Below are 21,792 nucleotides of genomic sequence, written 5' to 3'. Positions count from 1 at the left end.
GATTTAAAAACCAGATGGTGAGTGTATTTTAATATTGTTTAAAAGTGCATTATTGTAGTCTAGTTACTGTAGTGTACTTTAGTGGGTCAGTTGTGAAAGTGTGTCTTGTTAATCTGAAATCATTTTTAAGGACATAGAGGCTATCATTCATATACCTGGGATTAACATGTCTAGCACTCATTTCGCATTATATAATGGATATTTTATCAGTGTTATAAATTTGGATTTCCAGACAGTATTTAGGACCTTTAGAAATCTTCCTATTTTAAGAACAGGAAATTCTTTTGGAGATTTGGTTGCTACAATAAATATGTGGTTCGATTATGCAGATGCTTGTTTTGTTAGCTCACACAGTTATTTCCATTTTGGTAATGTTGAGAGCAGATTTGATGTTTGCAATGTATAGAGCAAACTATTTGTATTGATTTCACATTACTGAATAGTATTCTTCATTTAGAATTGATTTATTGGGTTACACTCGGTCCATAAAGAGACGAGCCTTATTGAACTGTATTATTCAGTGATTATTCCTCTGCTGGTACTTTATAATGTAAACATTTGCAGTTTTTTGACAGGACTAAGTGTTATATATATATATATATATATATATATATATATTCTATTTTGCAACATTTATTATTAAACACAACTGACTGTTAATGCATTTAAAATGATTTTCTGTATTATCAATTTGTTTTGATGAGAAGGAACTAAATAAGAGTTTGAATGCAAACGCTAGGTAAAGAAAATGTCTTATGATTACTGATGTACTGATAGAATTGCAAATGTAAATGTACTGGCTGCATTAAAATAGCTAGAAATATGAGCAGTGATGAAGTGGATGCTATTAAGTACTTCATGTTTGTCTTTCTGGAAGTAGTTGACAAGCTTTATTGTCCTGTTGATATAATTAGAATGGCAGTGAGGATAGTAATAGTAGTACCATGGTTTGGGTGAGAATTAGAGGTGAATCAAAAGTTTATGATCTGCTTTTATAAAAAAAAAAAAGCCTTAAGAGTAGACTTTTTAAAACATAAGCTGAAAAGACACTAAAAGCTATAACATCTATTTTCCATCCCCTCCTGAAATCAATAGAATAAATCATTTGTTGATGGTTATCTTATAAAAAGTGAAGTAGTTCACTCTAATTGTGATGGTGTGTGGGATAAGTAAACACTTACCTTTCTTTTAAAAAATTCATGATGTATGGAAATGAGATGGGCTGTAAATGCATAAGTTCTAAAGCAACTGGGGAAGGACAAGGTAGGTATTACTATGGAAATGAGGGCAAGTAATAGGGCATCAGCAGTATTGACTGTGTACATATGTGACTATACTGGTTTTTGCATGTGATCTGAATGGATAAAGCCAGCTGCTGTGAGCTTGGTAATTGAATAGGTATTTATGGTTATTTTTGAAATATTTTAAAAACAAATGAGGAGGAACAGTGCCCCATTACCTTTCCAGTCTGTTCGAAGCTGGTAATATCAGTGTGGGTTGATGTTCAATTTAAGCATCATCTGGTTAGTTATATGCAGAGAAAGCATGCATTGGGTTTGCAGTTGAGAGACATGAGATGTTGTGAAGATAAATTTGTAAGCATTCAGATAATGCAAAATTGTGATGCATAGAAGGTATTTGATCAGCAGATTTATCTAAAATGAAAATGTTAGGTTATGATTTTTATCCAAAGAAATTGTATGTTTTGGGTATACTTGTCTTCTAATATTTATAATTTCATTTACTTTACATAACTAATGTTATATGTTTATTTACAAATTAAATCACTAAAGCTAAGGGACACCAAGGTAAAAAGAAATGGATTTGTAAACTAATTCAGAATTGAAGGATTTTGAGATTGGTTGAATTATATTGTTGCCTAGTCTTAGGACAGAATTGTTTGAGCAGATATATGGTCAAAAGCATTCCAGCAAAGATCATCCTGTCATTTTCTCAGAACAGTGCACATAGGACTATATTAGAACAATAGGATATGGTATGAGTCTGATATGAGTGGTTTCAACCTATATGATTAATAATTTTTGGGATCTGATTATATATGCTACCGTTTCAAGTATGTGTTTCTCAAAACATAACCTGTTCTGATGCCATGGTTTTATTACTATTTTGTGTCTTAGTGTGTAAGTGACTGGGTAATAACTACATGGATGTGTCAAGTGTATTTGCTTATGTATAACTAGGTACTTATTAACTTTGGGTAAATACTGTAGTAATAGCATTTTTCTTTTAGATATCAAATATGCAGGGTTTTAAAATTTCATAATGTATTAGGGAAATCATTTTACCCTTTTTATTTGTTTTCTCCTAAAATTAGGTATACAACCCTCGAATCCGTGTTGAATCACTTTTAGTAACTGCTATTAGCAAGGCCAGTGCTCAACAGAGAGCAGGTCGTGCTGGCCGTACACGACCAGGAAAATGTTTCCGACTCTACACTGAAAAGGCTTACAAGAACGAGATGCAAGAGAACACTTACCCAGAAATTCTTCGTTCAAATCTGGGATCTGTTGTTTTACAGTTGAAAAAACTTGGTATTGATGACTTAGTGCATTTTGATTTCATGGATCCGCCAGGTAAGTGAAGATTGAATTTTACCTCATCCCCCATCCTATCAAAGGACAGTTTGGAATTTACATAATTTTGTATATTATTACTAAAATAGGTAGTTCAACCATGTTGTGAATAACCTCACTTGTTATAGATTTTCAATGGATCAATTACTGCTTCATTGGATTACTAATGTTGTGTATCACGAAGAAGTGTCTGTATGATTTGGCTGGAATAAATACCACATATTTTGGTTTGAGTGCCCTTTATCAGATTTTTTGCCAATGTTTATATCTTAGACTGTGGTCATGCTGGGGTACTGCCCTCAAGCATTACCCTCTCTATCTATTCCAGCTTGGAACTTTTTTTCATTGATGTATACTTTATTGCATGGCTTAATAATTTTGAAATAGAACCAGTTTTGTAGTAATTGGAACTGTTGTATCAGGAACCTGTATTTGTTGTGCAATTATGTATATACACACACACACACACACACACACACACACACACACACACACACACACACCAGACTTCCACACGGTTTGCGATTACTAAATTTTTTCACAAGGTATTTGTCAACCCAAGTCTATTATAAAAGACACTTGCCTAATGTGTTGCACAGTGGGATCAAACCCAGAACCATTTGGTTTGGTTGTGAAGTGGACTTCCATACTTGTTCCCATATCAATATTTCATATTTGTATGTTGCTGTGTTTATATATAGCATCAGCAAGCATTGGTGGTTGAGATAGTAGGGTACTGCTAACAAGTTTTCATATCCTGTAACCAACATTGTTACACTGTTATAATTAGCTGCAGCCCTAAAATTGAATGTGGTTTGTTAGGTTTTTAGTAACTTGTTCAACTTGTTCCATCTATATGGAAAGCCTGTTCAATACTTGATCAATGGCTACAGTCCAGTAATCATCTTTAGTCCACTTTCCTGTTGTTTTCAGGTTGTGTGTGATGGTGGGTATGCAGCAGCACTTCATGTTAAATGTACTGTCTTAAATATCATTGTTATTTTAACATGCTGATGTCTTAAGATTGTTAGTGATATGACTACAATTAATTTCACCAATCTAAAGACTAAAGCTTATTTCACTTTTTATTGTAGAGAAAAGCCATTTCAAATTAAAAAAAAACAAAAAAAAAACGAAACAAAAAAAACATGCCATCTGTTCCTGACAACTTGAGGAGCTGAGCTGTGTACAATTGTTGTGTTCAAATATACTATGTAACGGTTCCAATAGATTTTAATTGAAGTCTCACAAATGGTAGCCTAATTTCTTAACCATTTTGCCTCAACTGTGCCTTCTGTAATAATGTGAATGAATCCAGCATCAACTCTTAATTTATGCTTGATTATAAGTAATATTTATTTTATTTATTAGAAAATATTCTATAGACATCACTGTCACATCTTGGATTGCATTTAGACTGATCTATACCAGTGCATGTCTGTTTCACGGATATGTGTAATTAAAAAGAGTTGATGTGATATCAAGGTGGTGGATTAGCAAAGTGGCTAATGCATTGGGTAGAAGAGGCATCATCATCATCATCATTTAATCCATTATTGTTTAAACAGGCTATATCTGGCCCAAATATTCAACCTGTTTTATGTTCAAGTCTGTCAGATCCAACCTCACACCTATCCTGCAACTGCAATGTCATTCTAAAAATAAGCAATCATCATCATCATCATCATCGTTTAACGTCCGCTTTCCATGCTAGCATGGGTTGGACGATTTGACTGAGGACTGGTGAAACCGGATGGCAACACCAGGCTCCAATCTAATTTGGCAGAGTTTCTACAGCTGGATGCCCTTCCTAACGCCAACCACTCAGAGAGTGTAGTGGGTGCTTTTACGTGTCACCCGCACGAAAACGGCCACGCTCGAAATGGTGTCTTTTATGTGCCACCCGCACAAGCCAGTCCAGGGGCACTGGCAACGATCTCGCTCGAAAATCCTACGGGAGCCAGTCAGGCGGTACTGGCAACGGCCACGCTCAAAATGGTGCATCTCATGTGCCACCCGCACAAGAACCAATCACATCTTTCAAAATTTCAAAGCTACAAGATTATACAGGATGGATTTTTAAAATTATGAATAAATAAGCATTACTTTTGACTAATCTGAATGCTAAAAGGCAAATATCTATTTTCTATACTGGATTTTTCAAAAGGAACTAGCAAATCTGAGGACTGCACCAAGCTCCACTGTCTGCTTTGGCATGGTTTCTATGGATGGATGCCCTTCCTAATGCTTTACAGTATTTGGTCCAACCTTCAGTTTCTGTGAATTTAAGTCCTGCTGAGGTCAGCTTTTTCCTTTCATTGTTTTGGAGCTGATAAATACCAGCTGAGAGTGGTAGATTGATGGAACTGTTAGAACATTGAACAAGGGGCTTTTTGATATTTGTTTCATCTCTTGGTATTTTGAAAGCAACACCTCTGATGACACTGGTGTGAAGCTATATCTACTCTAAGGTAGTGGCATGGAGAAAGGAGACCTGCATACATGGGTAACTGTTAGTCTTCCTTAAATGAACTGCTTAGGTCTGGGTCAGTCTATCAGTAGTGGCCCTAAGATACGATATTGTTTTGCCTTTGTGTTGTAATTATTTTTCAGATTCTGTAATCTGTCTCTTGTTATTTAGCAAAGTTGAGTTTCATCACAATTGCATCTGTCTTTTTGGTCTGACACAATACATGTTTCTAACCTTTACAACCTAAAATCTCTTTCTCTCTCTCTTTTTTCTTTTCTTTTCTTTCCCTCCCTCTTCTAAAAATCTTATCTTCAGCTCCTGAAACCCTAATGCGTGCCCTAGAGTTGCTGAATTACTTGGCTGCACTGGATGACGATGGAGAATTAACTGAACTTGGTTCCATGATGGCTGAATTTCCACTTGATCCACAGCTGGCTAAAATGGTGATTGCAAGCTGTGATTGCAATTGTTCCAATGAAATCCTTTCCATCACTGCAATGTTGTCAGGTAGTACTTGTTCCACTATCAGTTTGCTATGGCCCTTTATTTTCTCTCTTTCACTCTCTCTCTCTCTCTCTCTCTCTCAAGCTCTCATTACTCTAATTAGCTCATACTTTCCACACTTATTAAAACTGGTTATGATGACTGACTGCTAGAGTAGAACTATATCGATTTAACAATTAGGTGCACATTATACTCGAGTCTATCTAGGACCATACTAAGCACTTTGACCTGTATTGGTTGGGTAGTGTGCAATGTTGGGGTTGTGGTTAACACATGTAGCAATCATTTTATTTGGTTTGTTCATAGTCAAAGGCTTTGTTAATGGCTGTTAGGAGAGACAAGCAAGTTAGACATGATTAGTGTGCCATAATTTCGGTTCTCTCAGTTAGATCCTCCACATAATTTGGACATAGTATATTGTTTTTTTTTTAATATACATGTATTTTGTGATTGACTGGATCAGACAAGTTTTTTTTTCCTTTTTTTTTTTGTAATTGGGGGATGGTTTAAAATACTGCTCAAGTGCTCAGGTTTGAAAATAGTTGGCTATGTAATTACAAAATGAATATTGATTGGAGCAGGCTGCATCCATGTATAGTACTTAATATGTATTTTCGATAGTCTTATTTTAATATTTTTACTTTGCTTTATAGTTATTTTGTGAATGCGATGTGTATATCTGCAGCCTTGTTATAATGTGGAGAAAACTTTTTTCTGTAGCTATTGTATTATTAAAGATAATTTATCTCATGGATTTTAAGTTATTAAGTTGCAGATTGCTTATTACAAAATATTGGACATATTTTAGTTTCTTTAGTGTATTGCTGATCCAGTGTATATTTCAAAAAATTTTTTAGTTGATTTTTTACTTAGCATATTTTGCTGTTTTCTTTCTTTCAAAGCAAGCACTAATGTTCAAAAACTTTTCCGATGATATTGCTTCAACTCCACTAAAATTTTATCCGTTACTTAGTTGTGATCTAATTTTATTTTGGCTGAACTTCCTTAAACCCATGCACAGTCTTTCACTCGTACATCTCCAAAACGACAGTTGTTTTGCTATTTTACTTGTTTGTGTTCATTATTTTTCTTTTTATTTAAATTACTCTCATTTGACTGGTGACTGTTTCTGTTTCTCAGTAGTATGTTGTACCATTTTATAGGACCCTCATAGTACAAGATAGGAGACCATGAAACACCAATGTTTTATACACACTATACAGTTCTATCTATTTATTTCAATACAGTTATATGAGATTGAAAAGAAGAATTCATTTTCGACATCTGTTTTACTCCAGTAAAATTCATGTGAAATCATTAAGTATATGAAAACATTTCAGTTTTGCCCCTAAACTTAAAAAATGATTTTACCAATGATTGAATTTTAAAATATTTTGTTTTAGATTTACTTTTGTCTCTTTATTGAAAGGGTTATATTTCTGTTTGACTCGTTACTCTGATTGGTTTTTGCTATTGTGTTGTTGTTGTTGTTATTATTATTATTATTATGGCAACAAGCTGGCTGAATCATTAGCATGCTGGACAAAATGCCACTAAGCATTTTGTCTGACTTTACATTCCGAGTTGAAATCCCAACAAGGTCAACGTTGCCTTTCATCCTTTTGAGGTTGATAAAATAAGTACCAGTTGACTACTGGGGTTGATGTAATCGACTTGCCCTCCTCCAAAACAGTTATTATTATTGATAATAATAATAATGGGAATTACAAAGGGATTAGCTTCTTGTTTGACCAGTTATTGTAGTTTTTTTTCTTTACCCTTTAAAATGGAAATGAAAAGGACCTGGTTTTCTTTTTTTTAATTTTCTTTTTTTTTTCATACTTTTTTTTTCTTGTTCTGCCTGTATACTTCCAGTGTCACCATACAGCAGATGATGAGAAATACAACACATGCACACACACACATACACGCACATGTACACACAATTCTTTCTATTTTCCTCCTGTTAACTTTCCAACTCATCATACCTTTGTTTCTCTTCTCTTTACCCAGTTTCTCCTCATATCACCTTGCATTCACACGCACACTTATACAGAAAATGCATATTCAAATACATGTAGGTATTGTGAGCTTTTTAGCATAAATTTACACACATGAATACAAAGCAAATTACACAGTACAAGTACACACACACACACACACTCACCTAGTTGTAAATTTACATGCAAAATTTGCTTCTGTGTGTGCGTGTGCGCATGCATACACACGCACAATTATATGAAATGATTTCCATTTTTTTCTTTTCCAGTGTCTGTTTAGTAGCACAGCTGTAATGTTTCTAAATATATTGAACTGGTTGAGTTTCTATCATTGCCTCATTAGCTGCAGGCTCTCTTATTTTCTATAGGTAACATCTCCATTCAGATACAATACTATCACTTAAAGGAGAAGTTATAGCTATGTTTATTTTTTTTCTGCTTTATTTGTAGATATTTAAGCTTTTTTTTCCTTTTGTAAATGTAAAATATACTTATATAACACTATCTTTGGCCTCAATATTGCTTGTTAAAAGTAAACTGGGCTATATATAATCTGATATCTTATTATTTGTTTTGATTAACGAGAGTTAAATTTTTTTTTCTATTTAAAGAGTAAGAACTGTTGGTGTGTTTACTTTGGTGATGTAGTCTTGTTTTCAGATTGAAGTTATGGTTGAGCTTCAATTATGTTACTACTTATACATTTGAGAGATAGCATGGTTTGTTCTTAGCGACCCCTCCTCCCCCAACAAAAAACAAAATAAAACGATATTTAAAATGGAAAATACAATTAATATGTGTTAGTATGGCAATTGCTTGAGAACAAAATGGGGATTTCCAGTCTACCATGTTTGCAGCTGGTTTTGAATCCTAATTTTGAAGATAGTTCACTTCACTTACCTGATGTCTTTGAGTAAAATATGAATGTTGCACTTTCCGTATTTCCTTGTGTATGGATCTGAAACTTTGCACTTGAGTAAGAAACCAAATAACGAAAATTTTGTAGGTAATTTATTCTGAGATGGTCTTACTAGCTAGTTTGATGTTTCAATTTTGTATTCAACTCTCTTCAGGAGTTGGATAAAATTGCAATTAAAAAATATATATTATATATTTATAATCAGAATGGCTTTTTGTCATTATTGGCAGTTTAGATGATATGAGTTTTTGGTTTGAAATTTCATATTATTAAAAGTTTTTGCAAATCAAAATCTGAGAGTGATGGTAATTGAAAATGAAACAGTGAAAATTCCAATTTCAAGTGAATAACCACTTAAATTTCAATTCTGATACAGATTTCACTTTATCACTTAAACATTTCTTTATTCAATTTAACCTTCCTTTTTCCCCAACCTAATTTTTGTCTATGAGCATTGTTTTATCATCTTGACTTTAAGCTTTGAGATGGAGATGGGTGAGGAAACTAAATTCTTATCCCCTTTTTGACAAACATTTATCAAACAGTTCTTAAACAGAAGTTTTTACCTGAGTAAACATATTTACCATCATTATTTACACTTCATATATCTCTCTCCTATTTTATTTTTTCAAAGAAAATTCTACTTTATTTAGTTATTAATTATTCAAAATTTTGTTGTCTTTTCTCCATTTTGGTACCACATCAAATGTGGCCAGCAGCAGCAGCAGTCATTAGTATTACTACTAGTTTTTATTTATGTATCTTCCACATTAGAACTTTTTCAACAATTTTTTTTAATGTTTTAACCATGATTTAAAACTACTCAATCATATTATTTAGTTGTCTTTATTAACTACTGCAATTTCAAAAATATAGGTAGCAGATATAACCAAAGTACGTCATATATACTACTGTTCAATGTTGTAGAGTGCTGTAACTTTTCATCTCTAGGCTTAATTTACCAGTTGTATACCAGGACCAGTTCAGATGCTGACCTCCCTCGATTTCAAAATTTGTGGACTGTGCCAATGTTAGAAATCATTATTGTGAGAGTTGGTAGAAAGAGTACTAAATACATTACATTTAGTTTTGTCTCTCCATGTTCTGTATTCAGCCACTTTTGAGGTTAATAAAATACTTGTTATACTGAAGTTGGCTCAATTAACTATATCCCTCCTCAGAAAATTTGACCGTGTCAAGTCAAAAAGAAATAGAATACTTATATGAAGTGAAAATTTGCTATTTGAAAACATTATTTGAATTGATGTAAGCATTTGTTTAACTAAGGATAACAAACTAGTACTTTTTCTATTATAATTGCAAAATGAAAAAATACTTTCTTTACATTAATTCATTTACCTTACAGTGAAATTGAAGCATTCTTTGATAGGTAGCTTGTAATGAAAGTTGTTGAATGTCTCTAAGTTTTACTTCTAAACTCTGAGCTGATAAGGGTGGGGAAAATAACGTGTTTGAACTACAGTTAGTTAATATCGAGTTTTGTTAATAAATATATATTGAGAAACCTATAGCTGTGCTACTACATCTTTTGTGGAGTTTCTTTGGCTGTGCACCCTCTCATTGTCATAACTTTCTTTTTTCCTAAAACTTCTTAAAACCAGTTAATATGACCATTGGAAAAATGATGTCGTCTAGGTGAATTAATGTAACTAAGAAAGAAGTAGCTTTAGTGAATTTTTTCCCGTTTTTGAAATTAAATTTTTCATGTATGTGTGTATATATAATTCAGGTTTTATCAATTCATTGTTGCTGTATTCACTTCTGCTGTCACAGTGCCAGGCTTCAAGAACATCATTTAACACCCAACCATACTGGAGAAAACTGGTCCTTTTGAAATTCTGACATTGATCAGGGTTAGATCAAGTTGTATGCGTAGTCTAGGGTTAATTAAACTCATAGACATATTTAGACTGGTTTGAAGCCATCACTTCTGATGAAGACTTAATATATATATTAATTGATCTGATTATTGCTTTGCATATTTTTTTTTTTTTAACAGTAAGCTCCAGATTAAGGCAGTGGCAACAATAATAAAAATATTACTAGTTTTAGAGTATTTAAACATAATTGTTTGATGGTTTCACTTATATCCGAGTTCCTAAATTTATAATTAATATTAAGCTGCTTAATGTCAGTTATTAGGTAATAGAGAAACAGTAAAAGGTAAGCTATTCTGCAAAAGTTTCAAAAGAAACAAGGATGAAAGATGAATGGCAGCAGCAATTGTAGCTAATGATTTTAAAATGTATTTTTTTGATGCAACTGTCCACTAATAATTTCCTATTGTAGTGAGGATTTCTCAAATTCTGTAAGCAGTCACAACCTTAATAGCTCTTTGCTTCCTGATTAATTTGTCTGTTTCTGTGTTATTGTTGCTACTCCACATTCTAACTGATATTATTGTTGTCCTAACTGAGTGGGTGCACTGCCTAATTCTGTGGCTTCCTTTTAGTCGCCCATCATGTTGTCTGAGCACTAATGACGATGGGGATGGGCCATGCTTGGCCCCCACCCAACCCTCCCTGTTTAGTCCCGCAGTGTTTTGTGCGTCCAATGGAGATGAAGAAAGCTGCAGACGAAGCGAAGATGAGATTTGCACACATCGATGGCGACCATTTGACGCTGCTCAACGTCTACCATGCTTTCAAACAAAGTAAGTTATTCACTTTTGTATTTATTAACTCTCCCTGTTTTTAGTAATGAAATCTTAATTTCTTATTTCTTTATTTAGATTAACTAGGATGGTTTATTAAAACCATAGTAATTTTGAGTCTAAAGTAATTACTTTAATTAGCTTTAGTTTACTATAGTTTAAATTTTGATTCAATTGCATGGGTATGTTTTTATGAAAATTCATAATTTCATATTGTCATTTAAGTTTTTAGGATTTTTTAATTAGTGAATAAGGTCAAATGTATTGAAATAGTGTATTTTAAGGGAATTTTATCAGCTTCCAATTTTCTAATCTAACCACTTGCTAATTATCTTTGAATGACCTAACTTTTCAGAACAATAAAAAAGGAAATTTTCCATTATCATCATTATTACTATATTAGTATTGATATTGGTAAATTGCTTTTACTTTAGATCATGAAGACCCACAATGGAGTTATGACAATTTTGTGAATTTCCGATCTATGAAAAGCGCTGATAATGTCCGACAGCAGCTGGCCCGGATTATGGATCGATTTAATTTGCGTCGTTCAAGTACAGAGTTTGCAAGTCGGGACTACTACATCAACATTAGGAAGGCTTTGGTAGCTGGTTTCTTTATGCAGGTTAGTAAAGTGTTCATAGTTCTAAACTTTGTTGACTGCCTGCTTTTTCGTTTGTCTGCAGAGATATATCAAATAGAATGGTCTTGTGATTGTGAAACCTGACTGCTTTGCTTCAGTTGGAAGGGATACTGCAGTGAAACTATATGGTGCAAATATGGTAACTTTCTAAGTAGTTTTTGAAAACATCACAAATACATTTGGGTGGAATTTTTTTTTTGTTTTTTTTGTTTTTTTTTTTTTGTTGAAGAAATTGGTTAGGTAGAAAGTTGAGCTATGTAAGAGTACAGAAAAACCTAGAGAGATAATGAGCCCTAAGTGGGAAGCTTCTCCATGTTTGCTCACTTACTCGTAATGAATGAATTAAATATATTATGAATACTCTTTAAAATGACTGATATTTATTAAACGTTATTCTTTACAATGTAAAGATATGTAAAAATTTCAATTGTTAAGAACTATGGTGGTCAATAATAGTGTTGCATAACTCCTAATCTTTCTTGGGTGTCTTTCTAACAAAAAAAAAAAACCCTAAGTAAATAGAAGCAAGTAGTATTTAATGACTTTTAAGACAATGATGTATGGTATGAATTCACAACCCATCATTTGAATTAAGTTTTAATTAACTAAACATTTGACTCTTTAACTTTGATATGAGACCATAGATCTGCACCTAGCAAGTTTTGCTTCAGTTTGTGTTGACTAAGCACAGCATGGAGACACTGGATTGTCCTTTTGGGATGTGGTGTTCGGTCTTTCTATGCTAGGGAAAGGCAAGTGTTGATACAGCTTGACACAAGTGGTATTTCAAAAGCTGCCAGAGTAATGTTGGAGACAATATCGGACTGTCTTAGGGACCCCTACTCTTGATTTGTAGTCAAATTGGGATCAGGAAAGATATAAGGCAAAGTTGATCTTTGATGGGATTTGAACACATAACCTAAAGAACAGTACTGTAAGATATTTTGTCCAATGTTATACTTCTGCCATCTACCACCCATCAACCAATTGGCTATGTATCACCTAAATGTACTTAGTTTAATGCGATACCTTTAATTATTTAGTACATCCTAAGATGGCAAACAAATTTTTGTTTTGTTAAATTCCTCAAGTGATTGTTTTTTTTCTCTTAATACTATTCCATTTTATTGATTTAGTTGAGTGGGTGATTCTTAAACTTTAGCAATCTTTTATCCCTTCACTCTGCACCTCATCTCCTGTCCCCCTTCCCATTAGCATTTCCCCCCAATAAAGGTTATTGTAATATTGTAAGAAATTGAAAGTGAGGCAAAGGGATAACTATAAACTTACTGATCCCTTTAGAATAGTTTCACTCATTGAGCAATCCCGGTGTCTCATGATTGAGGTGACAACAGTTGTGTTTAACTTAAGCTAGTTTAATCTTAGATATTTCAAACAATAAACTCAAGTCAGAGTGATTATTGTCTTGAATTGCTTAATGTATCATTAGTTAAGACAATTTTTGAATTTAATTTTCATACTGAGGAATAGAAATGGTAATTAGTATTCTACATTCACAGTTCAAATCTTTTTGGGATCGATAAAATAAGTACTAAGATATTAACTAGGGTTGATTTGTCTTGTGTTAATGATGTAAGATATTTTTCTTTCTAGTTTAGGAAGGAATAGGTGCAAATGGTTGAGATTAGGGCGAACTCTATGCTTTGATTAGGGAACAGATGAAAATAGCAAAGATTTGGCTGTACTTTATGCTTTTAATGCATGGCGTATTTGTGTTCAAATCTATGCTAGCTTTGCATTTGATCCTGTTGGAATTGATTCAGATATGTTGTATCCCTTACAAATAAATTTTTGTGCTGAGTTATAAAAACCAACCAATCAAACAAAAAAACAATTTACTAAAAAGATTATGGTAATGTTTTTTGTCATGGGTCTAATTAGCATTTTATTTTTCCTTTTTGCACTGAAAAGCAGTATATTTTTGCCAGGGAACGTATTTCACACTTGTATATTAAATGCTGTTATAGCATCTTTTTTTTTTTTTTTGTAAGACTACCTTGCTACCATCTGTAGTTATTTCCCTTCTTTCACTGAGCAGCATGGAAACCAAAGCCAGTATGCCTGCACTTGTATGTATGCGTGTATGCAAGCATGTGAGTGTGTATGTAAGTGTATAGTAAAATATGTGAAGTAATTGTACATAACTGTGCGTATGTGTGTGTGTGTATGTTCTGTAATGAAAGGGAGTAGTAGTTATGCGGGTGACGTCAACCATGCTTTCATCTTCTTCAAAATTGTTTTTTTCAGGTATTCCAGTCTCGGCATCAGGTTTGGCTCACCGTACCTGCAGAGCTGAATATTAAGACAGTGTTTTCCATTGTGTTCTCATATTTTGTGTTTTAAAATAGGGATCAATTAAGTTTAAGTTTGACAATGACTTATGATGTCTCTCTCTTTGTGCAGTTTTGGAAAATCTCTAGTTTTTTTGTTTTTCTAAATACAGTAGTTTGTGATGTTTTTTGTAGGGTAGTTGTCTGAAATTGTTGACTACAAATAAAGGATTGTCAGCTACATATCAAAGTTTTTAAATTCAAATGTCATATGATTAAATATTTAAGAATTCTTCGGGTGGGGGGGGGGGGGTGGATCAACTCGCATATTCAACCTCCTGACATTGTTGTCACTTTTTAATTTGAACAATAAACTGGTTAGTTTTCTTAAGTAGTTAGAACAGAGATTCAGTTTAATATCATCAATATGCTTACCTTACCTTACCTTGTATATCTTACTAGACCTTTTGTTACAAAATATTCAAAGACAAAAGACAGCAACATGGCACATTTGACACTAGTTGCTGCCAAAACTTCTGGGACATCAGATGGATTTTATTGCTGGTCATTAATGTATATGTAAGGAAAAAACCCAGCTAATTTCAAGTATTCTTTTCAATACACATGTTATGGCTGTCTTTCAAAACTTCAGTCTTACAATGGTAAGAAAAGTGAAGTATCTGGGTATATTAATGGTATCACTCTTATTAGGAGCATCAGCACAGTAAACATTTTCTGATAGAATAATAATGAATATTATTGCTCTCAATAGCAGATGTCTCGATAAAATGAGAGTTAAACTGTTTTATATATTTTATTAAATTTTCCAAAAAGATAAAAAAGAAAATAACTGGTAAATTGCCAGATTATTTTATCAAATATTTTTTGTTTGGTCCCTCACTTAACAATCTAACATTCTGTTTACTTAAAAAGTAGTTGAAGATAGCATTTAAAAAATAAAATCTGTTTTTCTCAAGATGAAAACAAAAAAGGTTCTATGTAGAGTATTTAATTTGGAAAGAAAAAATAAAACTGCTTAGTTGAAGTTAATACTTCTTTTAGTAAGTCAAAATGAACCAAAGATAAACTATTGAAAAAACAGTCCATTCTGCTTCTTTTACTCACAAGCCCTGCAGATACTCACATATACATAATGTGTCTTAATAGAGTTAAGTGAGAACATGACTAAAACAGTATGATTTAATATGTTACTGTGTTCTGCATTTTATTTCTACTCTTTTTATGAACCTGTTTATTGCAGTCACTGTTCATGATATGTTAAAATAATTTTTCATTTGTGTGTATGTTTACATAGAAAATTTGCTTTGTTGTGTAAACTATAGCTTAAATCACATCTTTGTGCAGTGTGTTATCCTAATTTTGGGAAGCACTCCTCACATAATTAATGGTAGAAAGCATAGCTAGGTGGTTTGTCCTATATGTTGAGCAAATGAAGCAACTACTGTGATCTTTATTTTATTATGCAGCCGTGATTGTTATTATTATTATTATTATTATTATTATGATATGAATGTGTGGTCAAATGTTCTTGGCAAATGGATTGTGTAGGTCATAAAATCGTTTGCAAAATCTGTGACAACTTAGCTCCTAATTCTGGTAGCAAAGGATGTTGTAGTTGCTGAGTCTGGAAATAAGGTTTTCAGAAGATGTCATGTTGTAGATAGTTCATTTAATCTTTCAACCATCTCAAGTTAATAAAAGTACGTTATAAGAGTAATATTTTAAGGCATGCCCATGAGAAACTGACTTAAACCTGTTTGTATTGGCTTTATGTTAGTTAAACTCTGCTTTTGGTTTAGGTCATTGAAGTCTTTTCATGTAGTATATTCTGGATATATTGCTATCCCATCCTAATTTAAGACCATTCATAAGAGATTTGAATCTAGCACTGCATGCTATTGAAGCAAACCATTTGAGAATTGTCTTGACAATTAGATACAGTACAATACTGTTGACAATATACAAACCATAAAATCATATCTGGCTGCAGCTCTTCAAGGAATTATATTCTTTAAAATGCATTTGTGTGGAGTTGTGAATGTTAGAGCCTTTCTTTAATGTGATGTTGCCTGTTATTGTGTGGTCTGCCACTACTATTATAATTTCCATATCTGATTGTTTTTTACTGTCTGTTTCCTGTACTGATCTCTTGGCTCTGCTTCTGATTTGCTCTCTGAATAGGCTGTAAATTTATATAGTTTCTTGTACATGCAATAGTAAGGTGACTATCTGCAGTTTGACTTCAGTATAGATTAAGCAATTATCAGCTTCTGTACTTTGGTTCTAGGCTCGGAGTTCTACTATAAGTTTAAATCATTGTGCCTTATTTGGAATAGTGATAGTGTGTTTGAAATAGCTGCTCTTGCATGTGTGTGTGTGTTTCAGTATATCTCCCTCCATGTCTTTTTATTATTCTATTGAATAAAGCCTTTATTTTGTCTGCCAACAGGTTGCTCATCTTGAGCGCACTGGTCATTATCTAACTGTGAAAGACAACCAGATTGTTCAGCTCCACCCTTCTACATGTCTCGACCACAAGCCTGAATGGGTCCTGTACAATGAATTTGTACTCACAACCAAGAATTACATTCGAACTGTTACAGACATCAAGCCAGAATGGTAAGCATATCTCCTATAGCGCTTTCTCTATATCCTAATCATGTGAGAAACTAGAGATTTTAATGAAATGCAATTCAGTATAGAAATATAACAACTTGGCATGAATTTATATAAAAGTTGCTAATCGTTAGTATACATTATGAATATGGGTTTTACTTGTTCTTACGTCATTTTCACCTGTTAAGACAGGTGAAATTCAGTTAATTTGATTGCATGTGGGTGTTTTCATATATAATTACAAGTGATTGATTACTTGGTAGTGGTTTTGTGCTACAGAGTTGAATTGTGCTTCAGTTAGTCTGGGAAAAGAACACTGAGATATACTTTCTTGGTCTTCCATGTGTAGATTTTGCAAGGCCCCTGAAAATTAGTGCTATTTTCTCTGTTACTAGTAATTACACTCCCTTCATGAACCCACCAGTATGAAGAAGCTCTACATTTAAAATATTTCAGTAAATTTGGAAAAAAATTTTACCATTCCCTAATGAAAGCATTGATGCAATGCCAACTCTAATTCCTGCTCATAATCAGTAACACTTAGCACCAATTAGATTGCTTGTGTTTACACATGACTCTGAAATATCACTGATTATTTAATCCAAGTCCAAATTCTCTTTCCCTAATTAAATCATTAGTAAATAGATATCATCAAATTCAAACTCACAACTTGAAGTATTAACTTTAGGCTTTAAAATCAAAGGAAGAAACAACTTAGAGAAATTTGTTTCTTAAAATGCAAAAAATAGTGCACAGTATAAACAGGAAGTTTTTCTAAGTGTTATATCTAAACTTTGCTTCTTACACAGAAGTATTCTTCATTGTATTTCTTTTTTTGACTCCGAAGAACATTATTTTGAACTGTGTTTTCATGCAGTATAAGATTTGATATTGCGAGTAAATGGATATCTTTGGAACAGGACTTAGAGAGAAATTCAAATAAGAAGTGTACTCAAGTTTCACAGGCAATAGAATAGTCTATATATAAGTATTTGAAGTGAGGTGGAGGTTTTGATTCTTTCAAAGCTACTATGAGTTTAGCTGGAATGAATGAGGCCTCTTTAGTTTCTCGAACAAGGTTCATGCCTTGTTTTTTAAAATGAAATTTTGTTCACAAAATCTGTCATTAAAAATTTTATTGTGATTTGCCTTAAAAGGTATGCCTTATAAAGTATGAATTGCCACCAAACTATTACACAGATATTACACTGAGTTTCAGTACATAATGCTTGATTTTTGCATTTATCAGTTAACTGCTGGAAATAAATGATGCCACTTGGTTATGGTACATTTAGCTAGAGATTTAGCTTTATATCATACAAGCAGATGTACCTGCTCCTCTGTGAGTATTGTATCAAGGTTGTATAAAACAGTTTAAGGTAGAGTGTAGAGACTTCTATATTGGCCCATGCATAAGTGTATGCATATAATAATGTTTTGGTTGCTATTTCTAACAGATCAAGCTGTCACATAAGGATCTTCTTTGTCTCAGACATAAGTTCATTAGTCAGTGTTCTTCGAGAAACCTTTGGTTGCTATTTCTATAGAATTTAACTTCTTTCTTTAGTTAATAGATATATACATACATAAGCTGCAAATGTGTGATTATATCAGTCTTCTTTGTTAGCTTATATACATACATAAGACAGGTGTGATATGAAGGAAATTTGGTTCTTCTTCCTATCAGGTCTAACTAAAATGGAGGTGTTGGGCTCATGATCTGCATGCAAAAGACAGTATAGTGTAGTTAGAAGAAGGTTTGGTTACTAATTCTCTTCAGTTTAACCACTGTATAGAGGCCTGTTTGTGCAGTTGTAAGAGAGTGGGGTGTAATTTGAGGAAGATAGGTCTACTGTTTCTGTTAGATTAAGCTAGCTGCCTTACAGAGGTGTCCTTGTTTCATACGTTAGATGTTTGGGTATGATTTGTGGGTTTTTATTGCTATTCTATGCCGTTAAGACGTTTATGTGACATTGTTGGTTTGGTGGAAGGGAGATAATTGGAAGAAATGTTCAGGATTTTCAACACGATATGGAACATTATAAAGAAAAGAATTCACAGTTTATATAATTAAATGTTATACAAAATTCCAATGTCAGATGACAAATAATAATAAAGTTTTGTGGGTATTAGATTTCTGTTTTTGTGTAGAATGTAGACAGGCAAAGACAGTTCACACACACACACACACACACACACACACACACACACACACACACACACACACACACACACACACACACACCTGACTTGATTAAGTCTGGTACTTATTCTTTGCTTTTAACTGAGCCATTCAATTATGGAAGTGCAAAGAAATCGACTCGATTGCCAAGCAGTGGAGTGGTAGTGGGCCAAAGCACCAACTCAAAAGATGTGTGCGTGCATGCAGACACACACACACACACACACACACACACACACACACACACACACACACACACACGCATGCATATCCATGTACCAAAATCCATGTTGAAAGCATATGTTGTCCTGATGCTATAGTAGAAAACACTTGCTAGGGTGCCCTTCACTTATTGAAACCTTTAGATTAAACACGACTGGTTTACAGTTGAAATTTCACCGCATCTTTGCTTTGTGAAGATGATTACAGGTAAATGAGTCTTTGTGGTTGGTACATTTAAAAAAATCTAAATTGAGAGTCCCTTTTGTTGAAAGTGAGTACATTAAAAATTCATGTATTATTTTTGAAAAATTTTGTTGTTTCCTATATAACTTTTTTTTTCCCCTCTCCCACTCCATTTCAGGTTGATAAACATTGCACCTCAATATTATGACATGGTCAACTTCCCCGAATGTGAAGCCAAACGTCAATTGGAGCGCATTATATCACGCTTGTCTAGCAAGCAACATTTTGAAGGATTTTGATGTGAAAAGCAAAAAGATAGGGCAGTCCATACTGCAAACAACAAACTTTAGCAAATAATAATATTAATGATGATGATGATGATGATGATTCTGTGTCAGGAAGGGAAGTATGAAGAAATTGCTGTCAGGTATAAGGACTGTGGTCTTGTCTTTCCTCTGCAATGTTATTACTCAATGATAGCGTTACATACTATGAACAAGTAGACATCGCATCCCTTGATCTACCACCATCACAACCACAAATAATACTTTAGATTTTTTTCTTCTCACCACAAAATAAATGTTCCTTATTTGATGGGGTGCATGTCTAGAAACAAACTTTGTCTCTCGTATATTCTTCACGCTGCAGTTCCTTATTCTGATCTCTTTTGATGATGAGAGCCCAACTCTGCTCATCACTTCATATTAACACCTTTTAGTTTCAACTTATGATTTGAGAAAACAAAAACTATTATAAAAAAAAAAAAAATTTGTGTTTTATTATCTTTATCTCTCTTTTTATGTATCTCTTCATCTTTTCTCCTACCCCCTATATATATATCTTTTTCTTATTTCTAACTTAGAAGTCTCTTGAGTGTTCCTCTCATTTTCATCCTCCCCTCATCTCTTTTTTTTCCATCCCACCTTGTCTCTACTTTAGTTTCTTCTCAAGCTTGTCTCTCGTTTAGTTCTCTTTTCCCACTTCACTCTTTCTAGCTCTTGTGACTTTAAACCTGTTAACAATGAAAATATTAAATCAACAAAAGAAACCTGTATCAGTCTTTTATCTAAATATTTGTTGTCTGTTTTCTTTTTTCCTTTTTGACGTTATATATTTTTTGCATTCTAGAACTTATAGTGTGTGTGTGTGTGTGTGTGTATAAATTTAATACGTGCTAATGAAAGCAGCTCAGGAAGTAGTCTATGCTAAGCTTGAGGTGAGTTTACTCAAACTCATCTCAGACTTAATATAATCATTGCCATGTCTTTAGGTGTAGAACATTACAAGCTTTGATACCCATGTATTATGATAATACTTTGACAAGGAACACCTGAACTTCATTAGATCATACAATATATTAGGTAGTTTCTTCTGTTTAACTTATATTTGTTATAGTGTTAATTCCCATCTCAAATTCATAAGATCATATTAGTAACAATTATGTAATACATACAGTAGATTGTATTATTATCTTGTATCATAATGAATAACTGATGCAAAATTAGTCAGCCAAGCAGAGTTATTTGCCTTGTGACAACATAACAATGGTTTGACAAACCTTATTTATGGCCCATTACAATTGTGCTTCAAGCAATTATTTTATATCTAAAGTGATATATTGCGGTATGTATTATTATTGGACTGTATGGATACAACACAGTGTTAAACATTGATAACAGATTTTAGAGTTGCCATAACTGTATTGTTCAAGTAAACCACATTCGTTCATGAGTGTTGTCACTGAACAATCCATCAACTTTCTTACACATTTAAAATCAGTTATGGATTCTGTTAGATATTTTTTTTTTCCAGAAAATGCCTCATATTGTTAGCTAAATGACACTTGATAAAGTTAGGCATAAGCCTATAATTTAGAGGCAAATAACTGTCATTGCTGTAAAACAGCTTGTAGTCATGACGATTAGTGCTGTACATCTAAAATGCAATGTTCAATTTTTTCCCCTTCTGCTGTCAGAATGATGGAGTTGATGAGAGTTGTCAGTGACAGTCCTCATAAATGAGTTCACAAATTAAGAAAAATCTCTGGTGTTTCATTGCCTAGAACTCATTTTCAACTGCAGGGCATTTTGTTTGTTACTCTAAGGATTCTACCACTACTGCTACTTGTTTTGAAGAAATAATGGCTTTGTATAATAGGCTGAAGGCCAGCAATTTTGAGAAGAGGAAATTGATACCTGTATTTGACTCTCCTTCATTTTGTCGACCTTAAAAGGGTGAAAGACAGTTGATTGCAGCAGAAATTGAACTCAGAATCTAAAGAGCCAGAATACTTCGGCATTTTTTCCCCACCGATGCTCTTATGATTTTACTAGCTTGCTGCTTTGGCCGATGCTGGTGTTGTGCAACTGGCACATAAAAAGCACCCACTAGACTTGGAGTGATTAGTGTTAGGAGGGGCATCCAGCTATAGAAACCATGCTAAATCAGATTGGAACCTGGTGCAGCTCCCCAG

At 33.4% G+C, this 21,792-nt stretch overlaps 1 protein-coding gene across 1 annotated transcript in view; it reads left to right on the top strand.

Annotated features, from left to right (window-relative positions):
* The window catches only part of LOC106876850 (putative pre-mRNA-splicing factor ATP-dependent RNA helicase PRP1), a 49,917-nt gene extending 29,527 nt beyond the window's left edge, over positions 1-20,390 (top strand). The window contains exons 8-13 of the mRNA XM_014925572.3: positions 2,336-2,594; positions 5,380-5,571; positions 11,039-11,161; positions 11,596-11,786; positions 16,566-16,735; positions 19,498-20,390. Of these exons, the coding sequence (XP_014781058.1) occupies positions 2,336-2,594; positions 5,380-5,571; positions 11,039-11,161; positions 11,596-11,786; positions 16,566-16,735; positions 19,498-19,618 (1,056 nt within the window). The 3' untranslated portion in view covers positions 19,619-20,390. The remainder of the gene's footprint in view (positions 1-2,335; positions 2,595-5,379; positions 5,572-11,038; positions 11,162-11,595; positions 11,787-16,565; positions 16,736-19,497) is intronic.
* The last annotated feature ends 1,402 nt before the right edge of the window (positions 20,391-21,792 follow it).

The sequence above is a fragment of the Octopus bimaculoides genome, chromosome 2 (assembly GCF_046866305.1).
Source record: "Octopus bimaculoides isolate indiv1 chromosome 2, ASM4686630v1, whole genome shotgun sequence".
Taxonomy (NCBI): Eukaryota; Metazoa; Mollusca; class Cephalopoda; order Octopoda; family Octopodidae; genus Octopus; species Octopus bimaculoides.
The sequence above is the reverse complement of the archived record's forward strand: the minus strand, read 5'-3'. Positions and strand labels throughout refer to the sequence as shown.